This window comes from Oncorhynchus masou, chromosome 23, assembly GCF_036934945.1.
Source record: "Oncorhynchus masou masou isolate Uvic2021 chromosome 23, UVic_Omas_1.1, whole genome shotgun sequence".
In the NCBI taxonomy this organism is placed as follows: domain Eukaryota; kingdom Metazoa; phylum Chordata; class Actinopteri; order Salmoniformes; family Salmonidae; genus Oncorhynchus; species Oncorhynchus masou.
Genome location: NC_088234.1, coordinates 18,628,019 through 18,655,876, shown reverse-complemented (window position 1 = coordinate 18,655,876; position 27,858 = coordinate 18,628,019). Strand labels below are relative to the sequence as shown.

Sequence of the window (27,858 nt, the reverse complement as noted above, 5' to 3'; positions counted from 1 at the left end):
TTAACCTTTCATTATTATCTCAATAAATTCCAGTCCAAATGTATTTTTTTTAAACTTTCTTTCAATATCAATTCTCTCTCAATGTTCATTCTTCTTTGTTCTCTATGTGTGTGTGGTAGTGGAACTTCTTCATATGTGTGTGTGTGTGTTGGGGTGTATAGGAGTATAAGAGTGTGTCTATAAAATGTCACAGAGAACTTGAATAGAAAAATCCTGAATAACAACAGCACTCCTTTTTTCTTTTCAACAACTTCTTTGCTTTACTATGTCTCAGTTTTATTTTCCCCATAAGTTATTCCACCCTTTACTCACACCAGCTTTAAAGTAATCTTAAGATCCCTTGTGTTCCTCAGCTCTCTTCTTCATCTCTTCCAGTTTCTGAACCTTCTTTGTTTCTCCTGTCTCCTTCATCTTGTCAATCAGGAAGCCAAGATGCAGAGCAGCGGACAGAGAGAGGGACTTCAAAGCAATCTCATCCAGTTTGATGAGGTGCTGGTATGATTCCTCCACCAGTGTGGCATTCTGGAGAGTGAATTGCTCCAACTCAGCCTGAAGTCTGATGATCACATTCCCTTTCTCTAATTCATACTTTTTTTTCAATTCCTCAAATGTCCTTGTAACCTGCCTGGTCTTTGCAACATACATTTTATATCCTTTGACATGATCGGTGTAGTGACATTTGCCAGTACACACAGTGCAGCAGTTGTTCTTCATCACACTGCACCATGAGAGATTACTGACCCACCAGCAGCCTGGATAGTGACAGTTCTCCTCACACACTGTGCAGGTAGTTGTTCTTCCTCACACTGCACCATGAGAGATTACTGACCCACCAGCAGCCTGGATAGTGACAGTTCTCCTCACACACTAAGCAGGTAGTTGTTCTTCCTCACACTGCACCATGAGAGATTACTGACCCACCAGCAGCCTGGATAGTGACAGTTCTCCTCACACACTAAGCAGGTAGTTGTTCTTCATCACACTGCACCATGAGAGATTACTGACCCACCAGCAGCCTGGATAGTGACAGTTCTCCTCACACACTGTGCAGGTAGTTGTTCTTCCTCACACTGCACCATGAGAGATTACTGACCCACCAGCAGCCTGGATAGTGACAGTTCTCCTCACACACTGTGCAGGTAGTTGTTCTTCCTCACACTGCACCATGAGAGATTACTGACCCACCAGCAGCCTGGATAGTGACAGTTCTCCTCACACACTGTGCAGGTAGTTGTTCTTCCTCACACTGCACCATGAGAGATTACTGACCCACCAGCAGCCTGGATAGTGACAGTTCTCCTCACACACTAAGCAGGTAGTTGTTCTTCATCACACTGCACCATGAGAGATTACTGACCCACCAGCAGCCTGGATAGTGACAGTTCTCCTCACACACTGTGCAGGTAGTTGTTCTTCATCACACTGCACCATGAGAGATTACTGACCCACCAGCAGCCTGGATAGTGACAGTTCTCCTCACACACTGTGCAGGTAGTTGTTCTTCATCACACTGCACCATGAGAGATTACTGACCCACCAGCAGCCTGGATAGTGACAGTTCTCCTCACACACTAAGCAGGTAGTTGTTCTTCATCACACTGCACCATGAGAGATTACTGACCCACCAGCAGCCTGGATAGTGACAGTTCTCCTCACACACTAAGCAGGTAGTTGTTCTTCATCACACTGCACCATGAGAGATTACTGACCCACCAGCAGCCTGGATAGTGACAGTTCTCCTCACACACTAAGCAGGTAGTTGTTCTTCATCACACTGCACCATGAGAGATTACTGACCCACCAGCAGCCTGGATAGTGACAGTTCTCCTCACACACTAAGCAGGTAGTTGTTCTTCATCACAGTGCACCATGAGAGATTACTGACCCACCAGCAGCCTGGATAGTGACAGTTCTCCTCACACACTAAGCAGGTAGTTGTTCTTCATCACACTGCACCATGAGAGATTACTGACCCACCAGCAGCCTGGATAGTGACAGTTCTCCTCACACACTGTGCAGGTAGTTGTTCTTCCTCACACTGCACCATGAGAGATTACTGACCCACCAGCAGCCTGGATAGTGACAGTTCTCCTCACACACTGTGCAGGTAGTTGTTCTTCATCACACTGCACCATGAGAGATTACTGACCCACCAGCAGCCTGGATAGTGACAGTTCTCCTCACACACTAAGCAGGTAGTTGTTCTTCATCACACTGCACCATGAGAGATTACTGACCCACCAGCAGCCTGGATAGTGACAGTTCTCCTCACACACTAAGCAGGTAGTTGTTCTTCATCACACTGCACCATGAGAGATTACTGACCCACCAGCAGCCTGGATAGTGACAGTTCTCCTCACACACTAAGCAGGTAGTTGTTCTTCCTCACACTGCACCATGAGAGATTACTGACCCACCAGCAGCCTGGATAGTGACAGTTCTCCTCACACACTGTGCAGGTAGTTGTTCTTCCTCACACTGCACCATGAGAGATTACTGACCCACCAGCAGCCTGGATAGTGACAGTTCTCCTCACACACTGTGCAGGTAGTTGTTCTTCCTCACACTGCACCATGAGAGATTACTGACCCACCAGCAGCCTGGATAGTGACAGTTCTCCTCACACACTAAGCAGGTAGTTGTTCTTCATCACACTGCACCATGAGAGATTACTGACCCACCAGCAGCCTGGATAGTGACAGTTCTCCTCACACACTAAGCAGGTAGTTGTTCTTCATCACACTGCACCATGAGAGATTACTGACCCACCAGCAGCCTGGATAGTGACAGTTCTCCTCACACACTAAGCAGGTAGTTGTTCTTCATCACACTGCACCATGAGAGATTACTGACCCACCAGCAGCCTGGATAGTGACAGTTCTCCTCACACACTAAGCAGGTAGTTGTTCTTCATCACACTGCACCATGAGAGATTACTGACCCACCAGCAGCCTGGATAGTGACAGTTCTCCTCACACACTGTGCAGGTAGTTGTTCTTCCTCACACTGCACCATGAGAGATTACTGACCCACCAGCAGCCTGGATAGTGACAGTTCTCCTCACACACTGTGCAGGTAGTTGTTCTTCCTCACACTGCACCATGAGAGATTACTGACCCACCAGCAGCCTGGATAGTGACAGTTCTCCTCACACACTGTGCAGGTAGTTGTTCTTCCTCACACTGCACCATGAGAGATTACTGACCCACCAGCAGCCTGGATAGTGACAGTTCTCCTCACACACTGTGCAGGTAGTTGTTCTTCCTCACACTGCACCATGAGAGATTACTGACCCACCAGCAGCCTGGATAGTGACAGTTCTCCTCACACACTGTGCAGGTAGTTGTTCTTCATCACACTGCACCATGAGAGATTACTGACCCACCAGCAGCCTGGATAGTGACAGTTCTCCTCACACACTGTGCAGGTAGTTGTTCTTCATCACACTGCACCATGAGAGATTACTGACCCACCAGCAGCCTGGATAGTGACAGTTCTCCTCACACACTGTGCAGGTAGTTGTTCTTCCTCACACTGCACCATGAGAGATTACTGACCCACCAGCAGCCTGGATAGTGACAGTTCTCCTCACACACTGTGCAGGTAGTTGTTCTTCATCACACTGCACCATGAGAGATTACTGACCCACCAGCAGCCTGGATAGTGACAGTTCTCCTCACACACTGTGCAGGTAGTTGTTCTTCATCACACTGCACCATGAGAGATTACTGACCCACCAGCAGCCTGGATAGTGACAGTTCTCCTCACACACTGTGCAGGTAGTTGTTCTTCATCACACTGCACCATGAGAGATTACTGACCCACCAGCAGCCTGGATAGTGACAGTTCTCCTCACACACTGTGCAGGTAGTTGTTCTTCCTCACACTGCACCATGAGAGATTACTGACCCACCAGCAGCCTGGATAGTGACAGTTCTCCTCACACACTGTGCAGGTAGTTGTTCTTCCTCACACTGCACCATGAGAGATTACTGACCCACCAGCAGCCTGGATAGTGACAGTTCTCCTCACACACTAAGCAGGTAGTTGTTCTTCATCACACTGCACCATGAGAGATTACTGACCCACCAGCAGCCTGGATAGTGACAGTTCTCCTCACACACTGTGCAGGTAGTTGTTCTTCATCACACTGCACCATGAGAGATTACTGACCCACCAGCAGCCTGGATAGTGACAGTTCTCCTCACACACTGTGCAGGTAGTTGTTCTTCATCACACTGCACCATGAGAGATTACTGACCCACCAGCAGCCTGGATAGTGACAGTTCTCCTCACACACTGTGCAGGTAGTTGTTCTTCATCACACTGCACCATGAGAGATTACTGACCCACCAGCAGCCTGGATAGTGACAGTTCTCCTCACACACTAAGCAGGTAGTTGTTCTTCATCACACTGCACCATGAGAGATTACTGACCCACCAGCAGCCTGGATAGTGACAGTTCTCCTCACACACTGTGCAGGTAGTTGCATTCCCCACTTTTGTAGGAACCTTTTCTTTGTACGGCTCTTCAACAGTATATGTAAAGTTGTTGTTTTCCTCAATGTCATTCTTGTGTTCCTTGAGTGCTTCTTGAGTCTGCTTGATTTCATCCTGCTTCAGATCAACCATGTGGATCCGCTCGCGTAGGTTGCTGACACACGCCTCCAGATGTTTGCGTTCTCCTTCAGTCATCTTCACATTTTTCGGTTCTATTTTATAGTTTAAAAACTTGTCCATGGACTTTGCTCCCTTGTCCCAGGATGTCTTCTGACTAGACATATACTCCTCACAATCCTCATCATCCTCATCAAAGACTTCACATTGACAGCTGTTGAATGCAAAATGAACAGGTTGATTCCTGTCATTTTTGGCACAGGGAACGTTTGCTCTTGTAATAGCTTCAAGGGCATTCTTTGGGGGCCTCCCATCTGAGTGTGTGATAAGGGTCACAATGTTCTTCTCCATGTCTTTACCAAATATAGACAAAACTGCATCGAAGATGTACTTCTGTCTGTCATTGAGTCAATTCTCAGTTGCCTTCACCACTAAACCCACAGCATCCATTTGATGAATCCCATTGGTAGACCTAAACATCTCCAACAGTTTTTCAGAGATCAGTTGGTCTTCTTGGATCCCTCGCCATACTTGAGAACATTAGAAAATGTTTAGGTTTAAACTGTTTCTCCATCATTGATGTAGTTGCATGTGATCAAACACTACATGTTAGCTGTCCACATGACATAACATTTAGCCCTATGCTAACCTGAGTAGAAGGCAGTGATTATATACTGTAACAAATTCCAATGGCATTTCATAAAATAGGTCAACTGGGCCACCAGAGAGATATTTTCAACCTATTCCATTTGGTCCATCTCAGGTGTAGTGCCTATATTGCATGATGCATTATTGATAAGGCTTCCTGCTACAAACATGAGACAAAATTCAGCACGCTTTTTTGCATATATGACAATATCCCACGTTTTTACTCATCTGTTTCACACATGTGCTTTAAGGAAACAAAGATAAAGGAGGTCTATACAGCATTTAAGGTTATAGTACATTGTAGAAAAAAAGCAGAAGACACTTAAGGACTTGTCAAATAGCTGTTATGTAACGTTATCATCATAGCTTCCTGGTGGCACACACTGCTGAAGCGGTTGACTGTAAAACGACAGTGCACATTGAACGTGGTTTTGGCATGCGTGAGGCATTTTTGTTAGAAAAACATTGTTCACGGCTGGTCCTCGATGCTCGTTTCAAATAATGCATATGTAACGAAGTGGATGATTATAATAATGAATATAAAACGTACATGTAGGTGTAGCCTACACTTCTATGTAATATAACCTACAGTCGTGGCCGAAAGTTTTGAGAATGACACAATTTGTATGATGCAAATTTGCATATACTCCAGAATGTTATGAAGAGTGATCAGATGGATTACAATTAATTGCAAAGTTCCTCTTTGCCATGCAAATTAACTGAATCCCCCAAAAACATTTCCACTGCATTTCAGCCATGCCTCAAAAGGACCAGCTGACATCATGTCAGTGATTATCTCGTTACAGATGAGTCAAAGTATATCTTATTGGACAACATGGATCCCATTTTTCCTGATGAAAACCAAACACTGCATTCCACAGTAAAAACCTTATACCAACGGTCAAGCATGGTGATGTTGTGTGATGGTTTGGGGATACTTTGCTGCCTCGGGATCTGGATGACTTGCATTAATAGAAGGAACCATGAATTCTGCTCTGTGTCAGATAATTCTACAGGAGAATGTCAGGTCATCCTTATGGATGGGGCGGCAGGGTAGCCTAGTGGTGGACTCGTAACCGGAAGGTTGCATGTTCAAATCCCCGAGCTGACAAGGTACAAATCTGTCATTCTGCCCCTGAACAGGCAGTTAACCCACTGTTCCTAGGCTGTCATTGAAAATAAGAATTTGTTCTTAACTGACTTGCCTAGTTAAATAAAGGTTAAATAAAATGTAAAAAAAAAATGTGAGCTGAAGCGTAGCTGGGTCATGCAGCAAGACAATCATCTGAAACACAAAATGTGCAGTTCATGCATGGAAAACACCAATGTTGCTGAGTTAAAGCAGTTCTCCATGGAAAAGTGGGCTGAAATTCCCCCACAGTGGCATGAGGAACTGATCAACTACAGAAAGAATTTGGTTGGAGTCATCGCAGCTAAAGGTGGCACAACCAGTTATTGAGTGTAAGGTGGCAATTATATTTTCTCACAGGAGCGTTTGGTGTTGCATAACTTTGTTTATTAAATAAGTATGTAATTGTACACTCAGTTAACCTTTATCCAATATTAGGTTTTGGATAGAGATCTGATCAAATTCAGTATCAAAAATATGCAAAAGCAGAGAAAATTAGAAAATGTGCAAATACTTTCTCACGGCACTGTAGGTTCACTGCGATTTCTGAAGAGTGGAATGTTTTACCATATGGAGAAGTTGAATCACGTGAATTACATGGATAAAATAGGACCACATAGATACAAAAAGATAGTTCACATTTGTTAACTTACATTTCCTGTGCAGATACCTACATTAATGGAATAAGAATGATTTACCTAAAGGCCTTCCAAATTTGACAATTACACCTCATTAAAGCTAGAATCCTTAAGCTCATGAGGCATTTATACGTTTTATTATTCAAGAATCAATGGGTATATAACATACATTTTTCCAAAATGGATGTAGGAACTAACGATTATAGCTTTAAACAGACACAAGTTAGCAAATAAAGCACACCAGCATCTTCTTAAAATTTAAGTTAGATTTACCTAAAACTCCAATCTTGTTCAAATAGATTTGAATTGAGCCGTAAGAGAGGAGAAGCAATCCATTCAACTATAACTAGGGATGGTATGCATGTTGAGGGAGTAGCATGGTTTTTGTGGTGGTACAGTATATCCTAGATTTTAAAAGTGAAGTGTCCCTTACCTGACTGATGTAGGTGTCAAAGACATACCAGATGTATTTCTCATAGGACTCATAGCAGCTTAATGTCCACCTCTTAGACCCCCCGCAACTGCAGAGTTCATATAACAATTCTGTTCATAAATCAAAAGGTAAATTGGAAAATCACTGATAGAGCCAAAGTAAGGGAAGGTACAGATCGAGGATGAGGGCTATAAAGGAACACACTGAAAAACACACATTACAATGCAACTATTAAAAAAAAGGCAATCTACCTAAATGCCTTAAATTATACAACCTAATGAAAAAGTGTGTTATAACAAAACATAACATGTTCAAGAAAAAACTTGTAGTTACCTTTGTCTGTAACATGTAAGGCACCTCCACAAAACTATAAATGTTTTACATATGACATCCTGTGGGCGTCAAACTTCTTGAGGAGCAGACTTAGTCTCTGGGTGATGTACCATCTTATGTACAGTGCATTCGGAATGTATTCAGACCGTTGGACATTTTTCACATTTTGTTACGTTACAGCCTTATTCCCCCTCATCAATCTACACACAATACCCCATAATGACAACACAAAAAAAACAGTTTTTATTTTATTTTATATAAATATATTAAAAATAAAAAATGGAAGAAGTTCAAGATGATGGTCAATCACCCTCGGTCTGGGGCTCCATGCAAGATCCATCTCGTGTGGCATCAATGATCATGAGGAAGGTGAGGGATCAGCCCAGAACTACACGGCAGGACCTGGTCAATGACCTGAAGAGAGCTGGAACCACAGTCTCAAAGATAACCATTAGTAACACACTACGCCGTCATGGATTAAAATCCTGCAGCACATGCAAGGTCCCCCTGCTCAAGCCAGCACATGTCCAGGCCCGTCTGAAGTTTGCCAATGACCATCTGAATGATCCAGAGGAGGAATGGGAGAAGGTCATGTGGTCTGATGAGACAAAAATAGAGCTTTTTGGTCTAAACTACACTCGCCGTGTTTGGAGGAAGAAGAAGGATGAGTACAACCCTAAGAACACCATCCCAACCGTGAAGCATGGAGGTGGAAACATCATTCTTTGGGGATGCTTTTCTGCAAAGGTGACAGGAAGACTGCACCGTATTGAGGGGAGGATGGATGGAGCCATGTATCACGAGATCTTGGCCAACAACCTCCTTCCCTCAGTAAGAGCATTGAAGATGGGTCGTGGCTGGGTCTTCCAGCATGACAACGACCCGAAACACACAGCCAGGACAACTAAGGAGTGGCTCCGTAAGAAGCATCTCAAGGTCCTGGAGTGGCCTAGCCAGTCTCCAGACCTGAACCCAATAGAATATCTTTGGAGGGAGCTGAAAGTCCGTATTGCCCAGCGACAGCCCCGAAACCTGAAGGATCTGGAGAAGGTCTATATGGAGGAGTGTGCCAAAATCCCTGCTGCAGTGTGTGCAAACCTGGTGAAGAACTACAGGAAACGTATGATCTCTGTAATTGCAAACAAAGTTTTCTGTACCAAATATTAAGTTCTGCTTTTCTGATTTATCAAATACTTATGTCATGCAATAAAATGCAAATTCATTACTTAAAAATCATACAATGTGATTTTCTGGATTTTTCTTTTAGATTCCGTCTCTCACAGTTGAAGTGTACCTATGATCAAAATTGCAGACCTCTACATGCTTTGTAAGTTAGAAAACCTGCAAAATCAGCAGTGTATCAAATACTTGTTCTCCCCACTGTGTTTCTGTCAAAAGTAGCGACCCAAAATTGAAATAATACGGAAACAATATAATTAAGTCGACTTATTGTGCAATCTCAGCCAGTTTTTTAAATCTTTGTATTTTATATGTATTTTCTTTATTTAAAAAAAAAACTATAAATCAAAACTGTGCAGCGGCCATTTTATGAATGAAAAGAGACATCTGTTACAATATACCAAAAAGGTACATGACATTGAGAATGTCAAGCTAAGCCTTCAATACCGGGTAAGCCTGCAATGTATCAGGAGCAGGGCTGTCGGTCTTGGTCGTCCGCGAGTCAACTATTCTTTCGACCAATCAAATTAAAACATTTGTATTTTTCTATAGGCCTATAAAAACACCCTAGGCCTATGTGTTGTAATAAAATCAACTACACACACTGTTTGATGAAATAATGAAGAGACACATGACTCAAGAGGGAGCCCGATGGAAATGGATTTGTGCCAGGCTCTGACTTGCTGTGTCAAAAAAAATGACAGCGAGTGACTGTGTGACTTGCACACATTCTCTCTCTCCTCCCTGCTGCAGCGACTAGGGACCATAGCATAGCAACCTGGTTTATCGCGCTATCCATGGTGCTGAAGCAGCAACATATTTACAGCAATTTCATGTTTCTTGCCTTCTCTGACTGAAAAGTTCTGTTACCGAAATCCATTCCCTGTTACCGAAAAACATTCCCTATTCCTTCAACCCTTGCTCTCTTCATATGACACGAATGCATCACATACGTGACCAATAGGAGCTAAACGCATATCATAATCAAATCAATAAATTGGTTATAACAAACTCCAATACCATAACACATGTGACAACATAATGGATGCGGATGATGTGAAAAATAAGCTTGAAATAGAGGAATGTTTACTGGTGTCTCAGGAGGGAAAGGGGAAGTCTGATGAATGGAAGACATTTGACTTAGTTGTGGAGGCTTACATTATAACAAAATAAATCTGTCTGTTTGGAACAGTGTAAACCATACTAAATAAATTAGAAATGTAACCGAGTCTGTTCTAACAAGAAAAAAAGGTAAAGCCTTTATAACTGCAAAGACTAAAAACAGTCACATGCATTCCTGAATGCAATTGCAGTGCATATATTGTTTAGGATAATTATTCAAGGCTCTCTTTGTCAATTCACTTGAAAACTAAAATGATTGATTTCAAAACATGAATGACTTGTATGCTGTGTAGTGATATTAACAAATTCATGATTGAATGATTAGAACAGTAGCCTATATGCAGGGTTGGGAAGTAACAGACTACATGTAATCCTATTACATGTAAGGGATTACAAAAAAACAGTAACTGTAATCCGTTACATTACCAGCAAAAATATCGTAATCAGATTACCGATACTTTTGAAAAACTAGATGATTACATCGTGGATTACTTTTAAATTCAGAAAGGATGGTTGCGAGAAAAAACATATCTTTCTCTGTTTTCTCAATGACATTCAAATCAGCATTGAAAAAAGGTGCACATTTAAGTTTGACCCACCTGAGCGAGTCTGACCACAAATCAGAGACCACTATGATGACACACCAATTTTTTGATGGATCCCGGGGAAAGAGCAGGAATAAACTTTTGTAGGCGACAGTCCAAGATGTGTGTTCCAATGGTGTGACTGCTGTCGGCATCCAAAGATGATCCAACTTGAATAAACGCTTGGAGGTCAGGATGACAGTAGTGTTGTAGTCTACGGCGATACGGATATCACTTATTATTGATCTCTACATAGCACATTGATGTGAATCACACTGCTGCTCTCATTTAGTTATTTGCGCCTTACTGATTGTGGTTGTTGTGGATGGCTGTTCACAAATCTAAATGTGTATTTGAACCCAATAATGTTTGAATTCAAGAAGTTTAAACTGCCTATCAATCATTGTTTCTGAAACCAGTGGACAGCCAGTGGAAATGCGCTCTTTCAACAGCTGCATAGTGCGGATCCAAGCCTATGGAATAACAGTGGGGCTTTTATTGCTCAATCTAATTCATGCTGATTAATCAAAAAAATCAATAGGCCTCATGGACACATGCTCAAACTTGCACACTTTTGATAGACTGAGAGAGGCAATCTGTAGTTGCTACATCCATGTATTATCCTACATTATAGAATAATAGAAAATGCATCACAACTTTGAAAGAACACATAAGGAATAATGTAGTAACCAAAAAAGTGTTAAACAAATCAAAATATGTTTTAGATTTTGAATTCTTCAAAGTAACCACCCTTTTCCTTGATGACAGTCTTGCACACTCTTGGCAAAGCATGCCATTCCATGAACACAGCATTTATTTTTCAACTTGAATCATTGAGCCCAATCAGTCCTCCATGACAACAAAATCATAAACAACAGAGTAGGGCTGGCTAATAAGTCCTTCGTTTTGGGGTCATGCTCAGGTAAAACAATTCTATACATCCACATTTCCAAGTCCTACTCTTGAAGATCAAGGGGTATATAATTTATTGGAATGACTGGAATTCTTTTTTTTAATGTAAAGATATAATTTAATCGTATTATTATATGTAGTAGAAAGCGATAGGTTAGAAGAAACCTACATAACCAACCCATAAAGTAACATTTAACATCCATATATGGTCAGCTATGTAAACTTTAACATTGATTTATCCTGCAATAAATGTCAATCATTTGGCAATATACATTGTTGTCTTCTTCTAATTCCTCTTAAGGGGGAAAGTAATCTAAAAGTAGTGGAATGTAATCAGATTACATTACTGAGTTTGGGTAATCCAAAAGTTACGCTACTGATTACAATTTTGGACAGGTAACTTGTAACTGTAACGCATTACATTTCAAATGTCACCTACCCAACCCTGAACATATCTAGAAAAGCGATATATCAATTTTAGTAACTTCTGTCACATCCAGTTGGTTGTGTGGAGGAACTACAAAAGTATGACAGTCAATTACAGCTAAAAGCAGAAGCATTTAGGAATAATGTCAACAAACCAGACACACGGTGTACTGCACAATAGGAGGTACATTACCCCTCTATTCCAGTCAGAGACAGCTGAAATTCAGAGACGACAATGTTGAGCTTCAGAAATATCTTACTGACGTCCTCAGTTCTCCATATTACAATAATGTTATACTGTCTGGTATAGTGAACATCCAATACATTCCACTAGGTGTCTCATCAGTCTCAATTTTCACAAAATACTACAAACCCCAACTATTATCTGTTAGTGTTGTTGTTGTTTTCAGTGTTGATGTAATCAAAGTCATATACGCCTGGTTTGGTGAATCACTAGAAAAATGGGTCAAATTATGGCAGTTAAAAGCTTAGACAGTGACAATATAAAAAGAGTCAGAACGTATATAATTCACTTGTGATGATTTATTTAATATATTTCTTAGTGGAAACATCTAGACCACATGCACAAATGTTTCAGGGTTCCCTATCAACAGTATGTGAGAAATACTTCACAACAAATATATTCTGAAAGATTTTTGATTTTTAGGTTCCCATACATTTTGATGAAGATAATCAATGATACTATCGGATAAAATGCAATTCCAGTGACAAAAAAGTATATAAATACATGTATATAGGTTACATACATGTAACATACATCCACATCATTGTTTTTGCTTTACTATATGTTTCAATACTACTTTCCCTGGAGATGATTCCACCCTTTACTCACACCAGCGTTAATAAAATCCCCAACTCCCTTGTGTTCCTCAGCTCTCTTCTTCACCTCCTCAAGTTTTTGAACCATCTCTCTGTTTCCTGTCTCCTTCATCTTCACAATCAGAAAGTCCAGATGCAGAGCAGTGGACAGTGAGACAGCCTTAAAATATGATCTCTTCCATTTTGATGAAGCACTGATAGGATTCCTCCACCAGTCTGTCTTTTTCCGGTGTGAGCTGCTCCAACTCTGTCTGAAGTCTACTGATCAGACCCCCCTTCTCCACAGCTGCATTCTTATTGATTTCAAACCTATTCTTAAATTCCTCACATGTCCTGAGAACCGATCTGTTCTTGGTAACATACATTTTGTATTATTTGACATGCTTGGTGTAGTGACATTTAGTTTTATACAAAGTGCATTGTTTGTTATTCATCACACTACACGATAACTCACCAGTAGCCTGGAAAGTGGCAGTTCTCCTCACAGACTGCAGAATACTACACATTTAGTTTAATACCACCATGGTGATTCTATGGGGACATTCTCTTTGTAATGTTCTTCAACAGTATATGTTAAGTCCTTATTTTACTCCATGTCTTTCTTGCGTTCCTCCATGGTTGTTTAGAGTCTGTTTGATCTCATCCTGCTTCAGATCAGTCATGTGGATTCACTCACGTAAGATGCTGCCAAATGCCTCCAGTTGTTTGTGTTCTCTCTGAACTTCTTCATTAATCTCCCCATTTGTGGGTGTTTTATTTACAAAGAATGCCATATATGCAAGCTATTGAAGAAAGTGTTATTAATGTAGGCAGGTATCCATCATCTGAGGTTATGATTAAGAAACAAAAAATAGCATTGGTTATTCTCATACAACACATTATGTAGTTGACATTAAATGTACATTATTTCTTGAAGAGAAAAATAATTAAGAAGAACAACTTTCATTTCCACCCAGCATCTCTTTTCTATCCTACGGTCATGTTTATTTTTCACATGTTATTTTTTTGCTTTACTATCTCAGTACTTCTGTAAGAGATGATTTCAATGTTTCTTCATACCAGCTTTAAAGTAATCTAAAGCTCCCTTGTATTCCTCCTCAGCTCTCTTCTTCATCTTCTCCAGTTTGTGAACCTTCTCTGTGTTTCCTGTCTCCTTCACCTTCTCAATCAGGAAGTCCAGATGCTGAGCAGTGGACAGTGAGCTGGTCTTTAAGGCTTTCTCTTCAAGGTTGATGACACACTGGTATGATTCTTCCACCAGTCGGGCTTTCTCAGATGTGAACTGCTTCAACTCTGACTGAAGTCTGCTGATCAGAGTCTCTTTCTCCCCAGCCGCTTTCTCAATGATTTCATATTTCTTTTTCAATTTCTCATTCGTCCTTATAACCGTCCTGGTCATAAAAACATACCTTTTCTTTTCTTTGACATGTTCAGTGTAGTGACATTTCCCAGTACACCTTGTGCAGTGATAGTTCTTCATCACAGTACACCATGAGAGATCTTTGACCCACCAGCAGCCTGGATAGTGACAGTTCTCCTCACAGACTGTGCAGGTGGTAGCCTCACCGTCTGTTGTATCTGCCTTTCCTTTGTATTTCTCGTCAACAGTATATGTAAAGTCCTTGTTTTCCTCCATGTCTTTCTTGTGTTTATCGAGTGCTTCTTGAGTCTGCTTGATTTCATTCTGTTTCAGATCAATCAGGTGGACCTGCTTGCGTATGCTGCTGACACACACCTCCAGGTGTTTCTGCTCTCTCAGAATTCCTTCAGACATCTTCACGTTTTGAGGTGTAATTCTACCCAGGAACTCTGTGAATTCATTCATGCTCTCCTCTGATACGTCCCATAAATTCTTCAAGATACGTTCTTCTTTCTTGGCCTGGGTTGCTTTCACAGAGGTGACACTCTTTCTTTGAGAGTTGTTGAATAGGAAATAAATAGATTGATTGCTGTCATCTTTTGCACAGGGGACTTGAGCATCTTCTAAGGCCTGTAGAGCATCAGTAGGTTCAAAACCATCTGAGTGTGTGATGAGGGCCACGATGTTCTTCTCCATGTCTTTGCCAAATAAGGACAAAATTGCATCAAATATGTACTTCTGTTCAACAGTGAGTCGATTTGCACTTGATTTCACCACTAAACCAACAGCATCAATTTGATGGACTCCGTATTCAGATCTAAACAACTCAAATAGTTTTTTAGCGATTAGTTGGTCTTCTTGAATCCCTCTGGTGTCTCCATACCCAGGAGTGTCGATGATGGTGAGAGAGTATGGCAATTTAGATCCCTCAAACCAAAATACCTCATAAACAGTAATCCCTGTAGTTTCACTTTCAGTTTTTTTTTTACTTTCAGACTTTTTATCATCCTCTATTTCCTCCTCCACAATCTCAAACCAGACTTTGTCCTCCTGTTTTACACCCAGGAAATAATTGACCATGGTATTGATGAGAGATGACTTCCCTGTTCCTGTCTCTCCCACTATCAGAACGGTTCTGTTAACCTTGGTGGAATCTCTCTCTCCAAAGGTCCATCTTCTGAGCAGGCCTTCATCATCTAGCTTCTGTTTCTTTGTTTCCAGCTGATACCTTGCAGGAGGTCCTTCGTCGATAAGGTTACTTGCAATCATGTCTTGAATGTTTGACGATGTGTCTCTAATCATGGGAAATAAATTAACATATGTTATAATATAATATAATATAAAATGTACTTTATAATTTTGTTTTACTGTATAGGAAGAATCATAAGTTCTCTGAGAGATCTCAGAGATCAGAGGGCAAAAAGATGAAGACTTTACCAATAAGGCAATTTGTTTTGTTTAAAATGTCATATAGCTTTCAACCAATGGCACTTATCAAATCAAGTGGACTGTGGGGACGGGTTTTCCAGATCCAGATTAAGCCTTTTCCTTAACAAAAAAACAACACTTTCAATGGAGATTCTCCATTCAGAATGCATTTTAGACCAGAGTTAGGCTTAACCTGGGTCTGACAAAACGGAAAATAGATTTGTACGGTTTGCATTCATCAATAATCTATAAAACGTTCAATCTGTCTGTAAAATGTATATAGGTACAAAACGTTTGTGAAACAGAACAGTTAAAAATATATGGCAAATATAAATCAATCTGGATGGTATTCAGAAATAGATGGGAGGGGTTGAGAGTAGTGGAAGGTTAGAAGTAAAAAAAATATACATTCAATAACATTTGTAATAACAATGAAATCTGCTGAGACTCACTTGCTTGCCATGATGGTCTCTTGGTTGTGTGATCCACTCAAGGAAGATACAGTTGACCGGTGATTAAGCTCTGTAAACAGAAAGCAGGAATGTTAGTATACTTTCATGCCAACTTAAAAAGACAAGGTAGCTGGTTTCACTGCATTTGTAAGTTTAATGTAGTGTCGTGGCATTTGCTGTCATTAAATGTGAAGACCGTTATATTATCATTACGTCGACTACACTACACTCATGGAAATGCATATACTTTGAACATGAACAACCGCTCATTCGAAAATAAATAGCAAATGACATATTGACGAGTGTAGCCTATGTTGTCCCTCACTGCGATCGCTGGTCCCTCTGCTGGATAGTCAATCATCAGAAAATCTCTGGTTTGTCCACCAGTGATCAAAGTCTTTCGTTGTTGTAGCTTGTTATAACGGATATGTCAGAGTACCATTCGGTCATTTGACCGGTTTTGTTTACCAGAAAAAGTACTTAAACAGCTGCAGTCTGCGTAATTATTCTTCAGTTCGTAGATTTCTTAGACGTTTCAACGTGGGAATGATCTCCACGTTCTCTTGTCTTATCTTTTGGTAGAGTTGCCAAACATTTCAACATGTAGCGACAGCTTCCATCTTTTCTGGTCTAATGTACATTTTGTCGGAAGTGGGTTTCATACTGGAGAAGAAAGGGGGTGTTCCATGACGCAGTGTAATGTCTGTGCTCACGGGAGCGTGGCCAATGACTGATCCTAGTTACTATGAAAACTAAGATCACATTGGTATCTTTCCAAAAGTATTCCTATACTCAATCATTTATTTTATACAACAAGAAATACACCTGGACATCAAATACCTTTGATGTCCAGGTGTCGCTCTGTGCTAAACAGTCACATTTCAATCTCGATACTACAGAGCCCAGAAGTAGAGTATTTTTCAACCGCCATAAAGCGCTCACCTCCACCTCTGTGGGGGAGAGAGGGCACTGTAGAGCGTACCCACTATAACCTGATCCTTCAGATCACCACAGGAGAGTTATGACAGTAGGCAACTTGGAATAAACATTTTACATTAATGAGTTGGGAAAATATGTTATGATTTCTAGTACTATAAATTTTAAATGGGATTAACTATAATATGGAACGATAAGTAATTTATGTTGAAGAAAGGCTGCTGTAAAACTCAACATTTTTTTTCATGATCCTATTGGGTTCACCTAGGGGTCACGATAAGGGTTGTACCAAAATGCTTGATGTATTAGAATAATTGATTATGCTTATATTGTATTAATAGAAGGGGAGTTATAAAACCCCTCCCTCCTTACATTTATAGGGTCCTAGACTACAGATTAACAATATATATTTTCATTATAGAGGTTTAGAATTGTTCCACAGTTGTTTTCTAGTTCTCTCTCTCTCTATAAGATAAGACTAGGCAAACATTCTACAATAAATCTACTTTGGGGAGTGGACGTTCACTGCTAAGTTTTTAGATAACACTAAAAGCAGTTGTTTATATAGCTTTGTAGGCATGGTTTTGGTCTCAGGCGTAAAAAGGTAATGACGTAGGTAGTAACGTCACCAGGGCTAGACTTAGGGTTTAACCTCTCTGAACCACCCATACCAGATCCGGGATAATTGTCATCAGCAACGCTGAATAGCATAGTGCCACAGTCAAATAATATTACTAGAAAAAAAATTGTATTCATGAAATCACAGTTTAGCCTTTCGTTAAACCTCTAGTGACTACCCATCCCGGGTCCGGGAGCGTAATCATCAACGGACACTAATTAGCATAATGCAACGGACTTAAATATTCCTAGAAAATATTCCTACTCATGAAAATCACAAGTCAAATATATTGAGACACAGCTTAGCCTTTTGTTAATCACCCTGTCATCTCAGCTTTTCAAAATATGCTTTACAGCCAAAGCTAGACAAGCATTTGTGTAAGTTTATTGATAGCCTAGCATAGCATTTTGTCCAGCTAGCAGCAGGTAACTTGGTCACGGAAATCAGAAAAGCAATCAAATTAAATCGTTTACCTTTGATGAGCTTCGGATGTTTTCACTCACGAGACTCCCAGTTAGATAGCCAATGTTCCTTTTTTCCCAAAATATTATTTTTGTTGGCGAAATAGCTCCATTTATTCTTCACATTTGGCTGAGAAATCGCCCGGAAATTGCAGTCACTAAAACGCCGAAAAATATTCCAAATTAGCTCCATAATATCGACAGAAACATGGCAAACGTTGTTTATAATCAATCCTCAAGGTGTTTTTCAAATATCTATTCGATTAATATATCCACCGGGACAATTGTTTTTTTTTCAGTAGGACCGATTGGAATAATGGCTACCTCTGTTTTTTACGCGAAAATCACTCTGGGAGCCATCAGGTGACCAGTTGCGCAATGCAGCCGCTTACGGATATTCTTCAACATAAATGCGCAGACACCTTGGGGAATACGGAGAAAAAGTAATCTGGTTGATAGCCCATTCACTGCTCTATAGGGACGCATTGGAACGCATAGCTTTCAAAACATGAGTCACTTCCGGATTGGATTTTACTCAGGCTTTCGCTTGCAATATCAGTTCTGTTATACTCACAGACAATATTTTTACAGTTTTGGAAACTTTAGAGTGTTTTCTATCCTAAGCTGTCAATTATATGCATATTCTAGCATCTTGTCCTGACAAAATATCCCGTTTACTACGGGAACATCATTTTTCCAAAAATGAAAATACTGCCCCCTAGTCACAACAGGTTAACAAAACAAATGAAGACCTTTTGTTTGGTGCAGAACTTACTCGGACACATGAGTGATATGTTCCTGATTGTCAACTTCTGTCTGCAATTGCATTAATAAAGGCTTTTGAATGATTTAATTAAAGATAGTCATAATGCTAATTTCACCAATGAGCCAATGATTGACAAGGACAAAAGGAACAAATCCTAACAATCCCTCACAAATGATCCAAATATATCTATTTATTTTTTTGAAACCCCCAACACAATTTGAATTGTTGAAAAGTTGAGGCTAAATAAGTTCAGCAAACTAAACTCCTTGTCCAGTCAACCTAGCTATTTGAAGTTAAAATATGAATGTACAAATTCACACAACATCATTTTTTTTTTAGCTCCGAGTGTGTTTAATGTTTAGAAAGTAATTAATAAATGATGAATGAATGAAGTACCGACTGTAAAAATGTCAATGTAAACATGAACATACACATGTAAACACCTGAACATATAAAATAGATAACCCAATAATAACAATACAAACAACAAGAGCAACAACTCACTTTCACCCAGGTATTCAATGAATGTACCGTGCCTTCAGAAAGTATTCACACACCCTGACATTTTCCACATGTTGTTGTGTTGCAGCCTGAATTTAACATGTATTAAATTCAATGGCCAACACACAATACACAATAATGTCAAAGTGGAATTGTGTTTTTAGAATTTTCTATAAATTTATAAAAAATGAAAAGCTGAAATGTCTTGAGTCAATAAGTATTCAACCCCTTTTATTATGTTAAAGCTAAATAAGGTCAGGAGTAAAAAATATGCTTAGCAAGTCACATAATAAGTTGCGTTGACTCACTCTGTGTGCAATAATAGCATTTAAAATAATTTTTGAATGACTACCTCGTCTCAGTAGCTCACACATACAATATTCTGTAAGATCCCTGAGTCAAGCAGTGAATTTCAAACAAAGATTCAACCACAAAGACTAGGGAGGTGTTTCAATGCCTCGCAAAGAAGGGCACCTATTGGTAGCTGGGTAAAAATATCCATTTGAGCATGGTGAAGTTATTAAATACATATTGAATGGTGTATCAATACACCCTGTCATTACAAAGATACATTTGTCCTTCATAACTCAGTTGAATGAAACCGCTCAGGGATTCCATCATGAGGCAAATGGTGACTTTAAAACAATTAGATAATTAATGGCTGTGATAGGAGGAAACTGAGGATGGATCAACAGCATTGTATTTATGGCACAAAACTGACCAATTTGAGAGAGTAAAAAAAAGCTTGTACAGAATTAATATATCTCAAAACATGCATCCTGTTTGCAATAAGGCACTAAAGTAAAACTGCAAAAAATGTGGCATTACATAACTTTATGTCTTGAATACAAAGTGTTATGTTTGGGGCACATCCAATACAACACATCACTGAGTACCACTCTTCATATGTTCAGGTATGGTAGTTGCTGCATCATGCTATGGGTATGTTTGTCACCAGTAAAGACTAGGGAGTTGTTCAGTGTAAAAAATAAATGGAATAGAGCTAAGCACAGGCAAAATGTGTTTTTAAGATCTTGTTGCCATCTGATACACATTCAGATGTCATAAACCAGCACTGCAGAGCTCCTCCTGTACTATGTTGTGCCTTGATTGTATAACTGTTGATGATATCTGAAAATGTGCATGTACACCCTGCCCATCTACTGTTGCTAGCGCCAATTCTGACTTGTGCTCTGATATCTGCTTCACTGATTTCTGCTCTCGTAAAAGCCTGGGTTTTCTGCACGTTAACACTAGAGGTGTATTACGTAAAATGGATCAATTGAAAGGGAGGATTCACAGCTCCATTCCAGATGTGTTGGTCATTACTGAGATGTGGTTAAGGAAGAGTGTTTTGAATACTGATGTTAGCCTTTCTGGTTATAACCTTTTTTGGCAAGACAGCTCTTCCAAAGGTTGGGGAGTGACAATCTTTACCAAGTATCACCTTCAGCGCTCAGTTGTCTCCACCAAGTCTGTCCCCAAACAATTTGATTTGATGGTTTTAAGCATTAAACTTTCAAATGGCTCTTTGTTGACTGTTGCTGGGTGCTATCACCCTCCATCAGCACCAGCCTGTACCCTACCTGCCCTAAGCACTCTCCTGGTCCCTTAAACTAAGTCTGCATTTGTCCTGCTAGGTGACCTAAACTGGGACATGTTTAAACCACCTGACCAAGTCCTAAAGCAATGGGACTCCCGACATCTTTCTCAAATTATTACCAATCCCACAAGGTATGACTCCAAACACCCAGAAAAGGCTACTCTCCTCGATGTTATCCTCATAAATAATCCTGTTAGTTATCAGTCTGGTGTTTTCTGTAATGACCTTAGTGATCACTGTTTTACAGCCTGTGTTCGTAATGGCTGCTCAGTGAAACGACCGGTTCTGATTTGTCATGGACGCTTGCTAAAAAAATGTAATGAGCAAGCCTTCCTTCATGAACTGGCCTCTGTAAAATGGTATAAAACCAGCTTGATCCCCTTTGTCAAAGACGCCCCAACCTTCTTTTTTATATTTTCAGTGGTATTGTTAACAAACACGCCCCCATAAAGAAACCAAGAATTAAAAACAGGTTCAGACCCTGGTTCAACCGTGATCTTGCAGAGCTACTCCACTTCAAGAATTGTATTTGGCAAAAAGCTCGGCACACGCATACTCAGTCTGACTGGCTATCATTCAGGCAAATAAGAAATAAGTGCACTCAGGCTATCTGAAAGGCCAAAGTTAGTTACTTTTTAAGGAGCAGTTCTCTCTCTGTGGGTCTAACCCTAAGAAGTTCTGGAAAACGTTTAATAAAGACCTGGAGAATAAACCCTCCTCCTCACAGCTGCCCATGTCTCTTAATGTTGATGATATGGTTGTTACTTCAAGAAGCACATGGCTGAGCTCTTTAATCACCACTTCATTAAGTCAGGATATCTTTTTGACTCAGCCATGCCCCCCTTACTCTTCCAACATTTCCTCATCTTCCACCCCTTCTAATGCAACTATCCCTGATGCTTCTCCCTCTTTTTCCCCTGCCCCGCTACAAAGTTTCTCCCTGCAGGCAGTCACTGAGTCCAAGGTGCTAAAGGAGCTCCTTAAACTGGGTCAGATGGTTTAGACCCTTCTTCTTTATGGTTGCTGCCCCTATAATTGCCAAGCCTATCTCCAACTTTCTTAACAAATCAAAATCAAATCAAATCAAATTTTATTTGTCACATACACATGGTTAGCAGATGTTAATGTGAGTGTAGCGAAATGCTTGTGCTTCTACTTCCGACAATGCAGTAATAACCAACGAGTAATCTAGCTAACAATTCCAAAACTACTACCTTATAGACACAAGTGAAAAGGGATAAAGAATATGTACATAAAGATATATGAATGAGTGATGGTACAGAGCGGCATAGGAAAGATGCAGTAGATGGTATAGAGTACAGTATATACATTTGAGATGTAGGGTATGTAAACAAATTGGCATAGTTTAAAGTGGCTAGTGATACATGTATTACATAAAGATGCAGTAGATGATAGAGTACAGTATATACACTATTGTATTCTCTCGGGTCTGCAATCTGGTTAGCACTCAGGTTATGTATATGTCACTGCAACCTTAAAGGTACTCAATGATGTCACCATTTTCCTTGATTCTAAGCAATATTGTGCTGCTATTTTTACTGACTTGGCCAAAGCGTTTGATATGGTAGACCATTCCATTCTTGTGGCTAAAGAGTATTGTTGTCTCTGAGGGGTCTTTGGCCGGGTTTGCTAACTACCTCTCTTAAAGAGTGCAGTGTATAAAGTTTGAAAATCTGCTATCTCAGCCTTTGCCTGTCACCAAGGGAGTACCCCAAGGCTCAATCCTAGGCCCTACTCTCTTTTCAATTTACATTAATAACATAGCTCAGGCAGTAGGAAGCTCTCTCATCCATTTATATTCAGATGATACAGTCTTATACTCAACTGGCCCCTCCCTGGATTTTGTGTTAAATGCTCTCCAACAAAGCTTTCTTAGTGTCTAAAAACCTTTATCTACCCTTAACCTCGTTCTGAACACCTCCAAAACAAACGTCTTATGGTTTGGTAAGAAGAATGCCCTTCTTCCCACAGGTGTTATTACTACCTCTGAGGGTTTAGAGCTTGAGGTAGTCACCTCATACAAGTACTTGGGAGTATGGCTAGAAGGTACACTGTTCTTCTCTCTGAAGATATCCAAGCTGCAGTCTATAGTTAAATCTACACATGGTTTCCTCTATCGTAATTGCTCCTCTTTCACCCCAGCTGCCAAACGAACCCTGATTCAGATGACCATCCTACCCATGCTAGATTACAGAGAAATCATTTATAGATCGGCAGGTAAGGGTGTTCTTCAAAAAAAATCTACAATGGAATGGTTCAAAAATAAACATATCCAGATGTTAGAATGGCCAAGTCAAAGTCCAGACCTGAATCCAATCACGAATCTGTGGAAAGAACTGAAAACTGCTGTTCACAAATGCTCTCCATCCAACCTCACTGAGCTCGAGCTGTTTTGCAAGGAGGAATGGGAAAAAATGTCAGTCTCTCGATGTGCAAAACTGATAGAGACATACCCCAAGTGACTTACAGCTGTAATCGCAGCAAAATGTGGCGCTACAAAGTATTAACTTAAGGGGGCTGAATAATTTTGCACGCCCAATTTTTCCGTTTTTGATTTGTTAAAAAAGTTTGAAATATCCAATAAATGTCGTTCCACTTCATGATTGTGTCCCACTTGTTGTTGATTCTTCACAAAAAAATAGTTTTATATCTTTATGTTTGAAGCCTAAAATGTGGCAAAAGGTCGCAAAGTTCAAGGGGGCCGAATACTTTCGCAAGGCACTGTACATATGAGATGAGTATGTAAACAAAATGGCATAGTTAAAGTGGCTAGTGATACATGTATTACATAAAGATGCAGTAGATGATATAGAGTACAGTATATACGTATACATATGAGATGAATAATGTAGGGTATGTAAACATTATATTAGGTAGCATTGTTTAGAGTGGCTAGTGATATATTTTACATCATTTCCCATCAATTCCCATTATTTAAGTGGCAGGAGTTGAGTCAGTGTGTTGGCAGCAGCCACTCAATGTTAGTGGTTGCTGTTTAACAGTCTGATGGCCTTGAGATAGAAGCTGTTTTTCAGTCTCTCGGTCCCAGCTTTGATGCACCTGTACTGACCTCGCCTTCTGGATGATAGCGGGGTGAACAGGCAGTGGCTCGGGTGGTTGTTGTCCTTGATGATCTTTATGGCCTTCCTGTGACATTGGGTGGTGTAGGTGTCCTGGAGGGCAGGTAGTTTGCCCCCGGTGATGCGTTGTGCAGACCTCACTACCCTCTGGAGAGCCTTACGGTTGTGGGCGGAGCAGTTGCCGTACCAGGCAGTGATACAGCCCGCCAGGATGCTCTCGATTGTGCATCTGTAGAAGTTTGTGAGTGCTTTTGGTGACAAGCCGAATTTCTTCAGCCTCCTGAGGTTGAAGAGGCGCTCCTGAGCCTTCTTCATGACGCTGTCTGTGTGGGTGGACCAATTCAGTTTGTCTGTGATGTGTATGCCGAGGAACTTAAAACTTACTACCTTCTCCACTACTGTTCCATCGATGTGGATAGGGGGGTGTTCCCTCTGCTGTTTCCTGAAGTCCACAATCATCTCCTTAGTTTTGTTGACGTTGAGTGTGAGGTTATTTTCCTGACACCACACTCTGAGGGCCCTCACCTCCTCCCTGTAGGCCGTCTCGTCGTTGTTGGCAATCAAGCCTACCACTGTTGTGTTGTCCGCAAACTTTATGATTGAGTTGGAGGCGTGCGTGGCCACGCAGTCGTGGGTGAACAGGGAGTACAGGAGAGGGCTCAGAACGCACCATTGTGGGGACCCAGTGTTGAGGATCAGCGGGGTGGAGATGTTGTTGCCTACCCTCACCACCTGGGGGCGGCCCGTCAGGAAGTTCATTACCCAGTTGCACAGGGCGGGGTCGAGACCCAGGGTCTCAAGCTTGATGACGAGCTTGGAGGTTATTATGGTGTTAAATGCTGAGCTGTAGTCGATGAACAGCATTCTCACATATTCCTCTTGTCCAGATGGGTTAGGGCAGTGTGCAGTATGGTTGAGATTGCATCGTCTGTGGATCTATTTGGGCGGTAAGCAAATTGGAGTGGGTCTAGGGTGTCAGGTAGGGTGGATGTGATATGGTCCTTGACTAGTCTCTCAAAGCACTTCATGATGACGGAAGTGAGTGGTACGGGGCGGTAGTCGTTTAGCTCAGTTACCTTAGCTTTCTTGAGAACAGGAACAATGGTGGCCCTCTTGAAGCATGTGGGAACAGCAGACTGGTATAGGGATTGATTGAATATGATTGAATATTGATTCCTCCTTCCTACTCCTCCTCAGATGAAGAGGAGATCCGTTACAACAACTTATTCTAAGGATGTAGAGTGAGTTTTCTGTAAACAGTATATGTTATATTCCTTTTCTTTGAGCCATGTAAAGTGATCTTATTTTTAATAATCTGCTAAACCGTTACAATTATAACTGGCTCTTTATAACTTATTTCACCCCTTACCACAACTATATACTTTTCTCAGTCAAAATTGACCATAATTAGTGTTTGTAAAGTTACTGCCATCAGAGGTATTATGAAGGTCAAAACTAGAGCTTTCAAATGTCTGATGTTTAGAATTCAAGAAACAGGTTCAAGCAATATTAGTTTTATTCCCTTGCCTGTGAGCCAATGCCACAGATATAAAAAAATGTAGTCAAGATATGTGTGTAGTAAATCTGAGTAGGTTGATGTTTGTGATATTGGATGTGATTTAGTGAGTGTATATGATGTCTGGATAAGAGTAAGAATATAATGTGTGATGTCCAAATAAATAATAACCCAGCCAATTTGCATGGTTATGTGTGTAACATGAAGTGAGTATAGCCTTAATATTCAGGATGATAATTGTAATCCATATCATATCACCATCATAGTTGCATCATAATTACATTTAACATAATTTTCATAGAAAAACACATCCCAGCATTTCCATGGCAATTGACGTTTCACATTATGAAAGAGACCTTGCATTACTCTAGAAACAGCTTCACTACAGTACAAATGTATCCCGTACAATATGTCATTATTCCCCAACGTCCCTATTCTGATATCTTCCCATTGTTTATTGTGAACATAGATAAACATGTAGACAAAGACGTACAAAAGATAGACAAACAAAACATATAAAATTAGGTCTCGACAATAGAGGGAGAGAAGAAAGAGAGATCAAGTGTGTGTGTATGCATCCGTATGTGTAAGCGAGCGTGTAATTAAGTGTGTGTGCGCATATGAACTTGATAGAGTTCAGATATTTTTACAGTACCCACTTTTCTGTAACCTGACGTCCCTGAAGAATTTAGTACAGCCATAGTGTTATGGAGCTGTCTCAGAAGAGCTGTCCAGCTATAAAGAGTTTGTCCACAATGAGAAAGGCACGCTTACCCCTCTCCCTCTGTTGCCTCTGCACAGGATACAGCCTCTTGAGATCTTAATTTAACTCATGGGGAAATTGGTAATTGAGACCGAATTTGGTCCCTTTAGGCTCCCTTCCCCTGCTTTTGTTCAGCTCCTTTTGCTGGTAGTGTTCAGATTTTTGCGAAGATAGGTCAGGGACCCTCAGTCTGTAACCCTCGGTGGAATACCACCTTGTTTAGTCTCTAGAGGAAGTTTCAAGGCGGATTGCAAGAACTCTCTGATTGCCACTTCTGGATCATTGGGATGCGTCCTGAGGAATCCCCTAAAATATTACTTTTTCACGCATGCTACGGGTTGTATGTCTAGTAGCGACTCCCTCATCACCCTGTTTTCACTGAGTAGACAATCCATGTTGGAATCTCAGTGATGACATTTGAACTCGCAACCTTTGGGTTGCTAGACAGTTTTGCTGTAAGTAACCATCTGTCTTAAATAACCATATCAAAGTAACATATACTAATAAGTATCCCCGATATAAGCTTACTTATTTTCCACCATAATTTGCAAATAAATTCATTAAAAATCCTACAATGTGATTTTCTGGATTTCTTTTCTAATTTTGCCTGTCACAGTTGAAGTGTACCTATGATGAAAATTACAGGCCTCTCTCATCTTTTTAAGTGGGAGAACTTGCACAATTGGTGGCTGACTAAATACTTTTTTGCCACACTGTACTTTTATGATATAGCTTCATACAGTACATTGTGTGATTAACTCCCAGTCATATTCTAAAAAATCCACTTTCTTGTCCTAGACTGTTACTGTTCATTCTACATGACCCTTCCTCTATGTTAACAAGCATAGCCTTATAAACTATAAAAACCTATTCATCCTCTCGCACAGACCAACCAGACAATGTGCACGGACCAACTCCGACACGGACCAACATGGAGCAACCCAGACAGCAAGTACAGGACAACATGTGTGGTCCAACCAAGGACAGCACGCCCGGACCACCTGAACTTGCCTTGTGCATGGGGCTTAACTCAACTTTTTTTTAAATTGTATCTTTTTCACCACAAAAAAAACTGTTTTTACATATAGACACTATGGTGCTGGGGATAATATATTTCAGGTTGAATATTGTACCTTTAAACTTACCTCTGTGCCAGGAAATGCTTTGACTCAGTTCTGCAGTCAGAGGAATAGAGAAGGAGAGAGAGAAAGAGGCAAGGTCTTATATTTCCCAGTATTCTCCTCCCACCTCACCAGTATAGTACTCCCCCTCTCACCAAGTCAGCTGATTTCAGAGGAGTTCATTTTTCAGCAGAGGGTACCATGTAGGTGGCAAATTCCAAACAAAGGAGGACAAGGGATAAGCAAGGGCATAACTCTATGTTGCATATTGGGGGTCAGGGTCAATGGGTTCCGGGATCAACACACCAGATTCCATTCCATAACCCCACCCTCCCCCTGGAAGATATAAATACTTTAAAATGGTAAATTA

The 27,858-nt window shown here is 40.6% G+C and overlaps 1 protein-coding gene and 1 pseudogene across 4 annotated transcripts; both read right to left on the bottom strand.

The window, feature by feature from the left end:
• Window positions 1-330: 330 nt before the first annotated feature.
• LOC135510073 (uncharacterized) lies at window positions 331-12,973 on the bottom strand (annotated as a pseudogene).
• On the bottom strand, window positions 12,551-27,552 carry LOC135510499 (uncharacterized). Of its 4 annotated transcripts, none has more exons than XM_064931488.1 (3): window positions 27,513-27,552; window positions 16,102-16,171; window positions 12,551-15,515 (listed from the first exon to the last, which is right to left on the bottom strand). In XM_064931488.1, exons 2-3 carry the CDS (start codon window positions 16,110-16,112, stop codon window positions 13,904-13,906), a joined length of 1,623 nt encoding a protein of 540 aa, XP_064787560.1. In that variant the 5' UTR covers window positions 16,113-16,171; window positions 27,513-27,552; the 3' UTR covers window positions 12,551-13,903. The 4 variants fall into 4 exon arrangements, with proteins under 4 accessions (XP_064787560.1, XP_064787563.1, XP_064787561.1 ...); XM_064931491.1 differs by having other exon boundaries at window positions 27,501-27,540; XM_064931489.1 differs by lacking the exon at window positions 27,513-27,552 and adding an exon at window positions 16,570-16,764.
• Window positions 27,553-27,858: the final 306 nt, after the last annotated feature.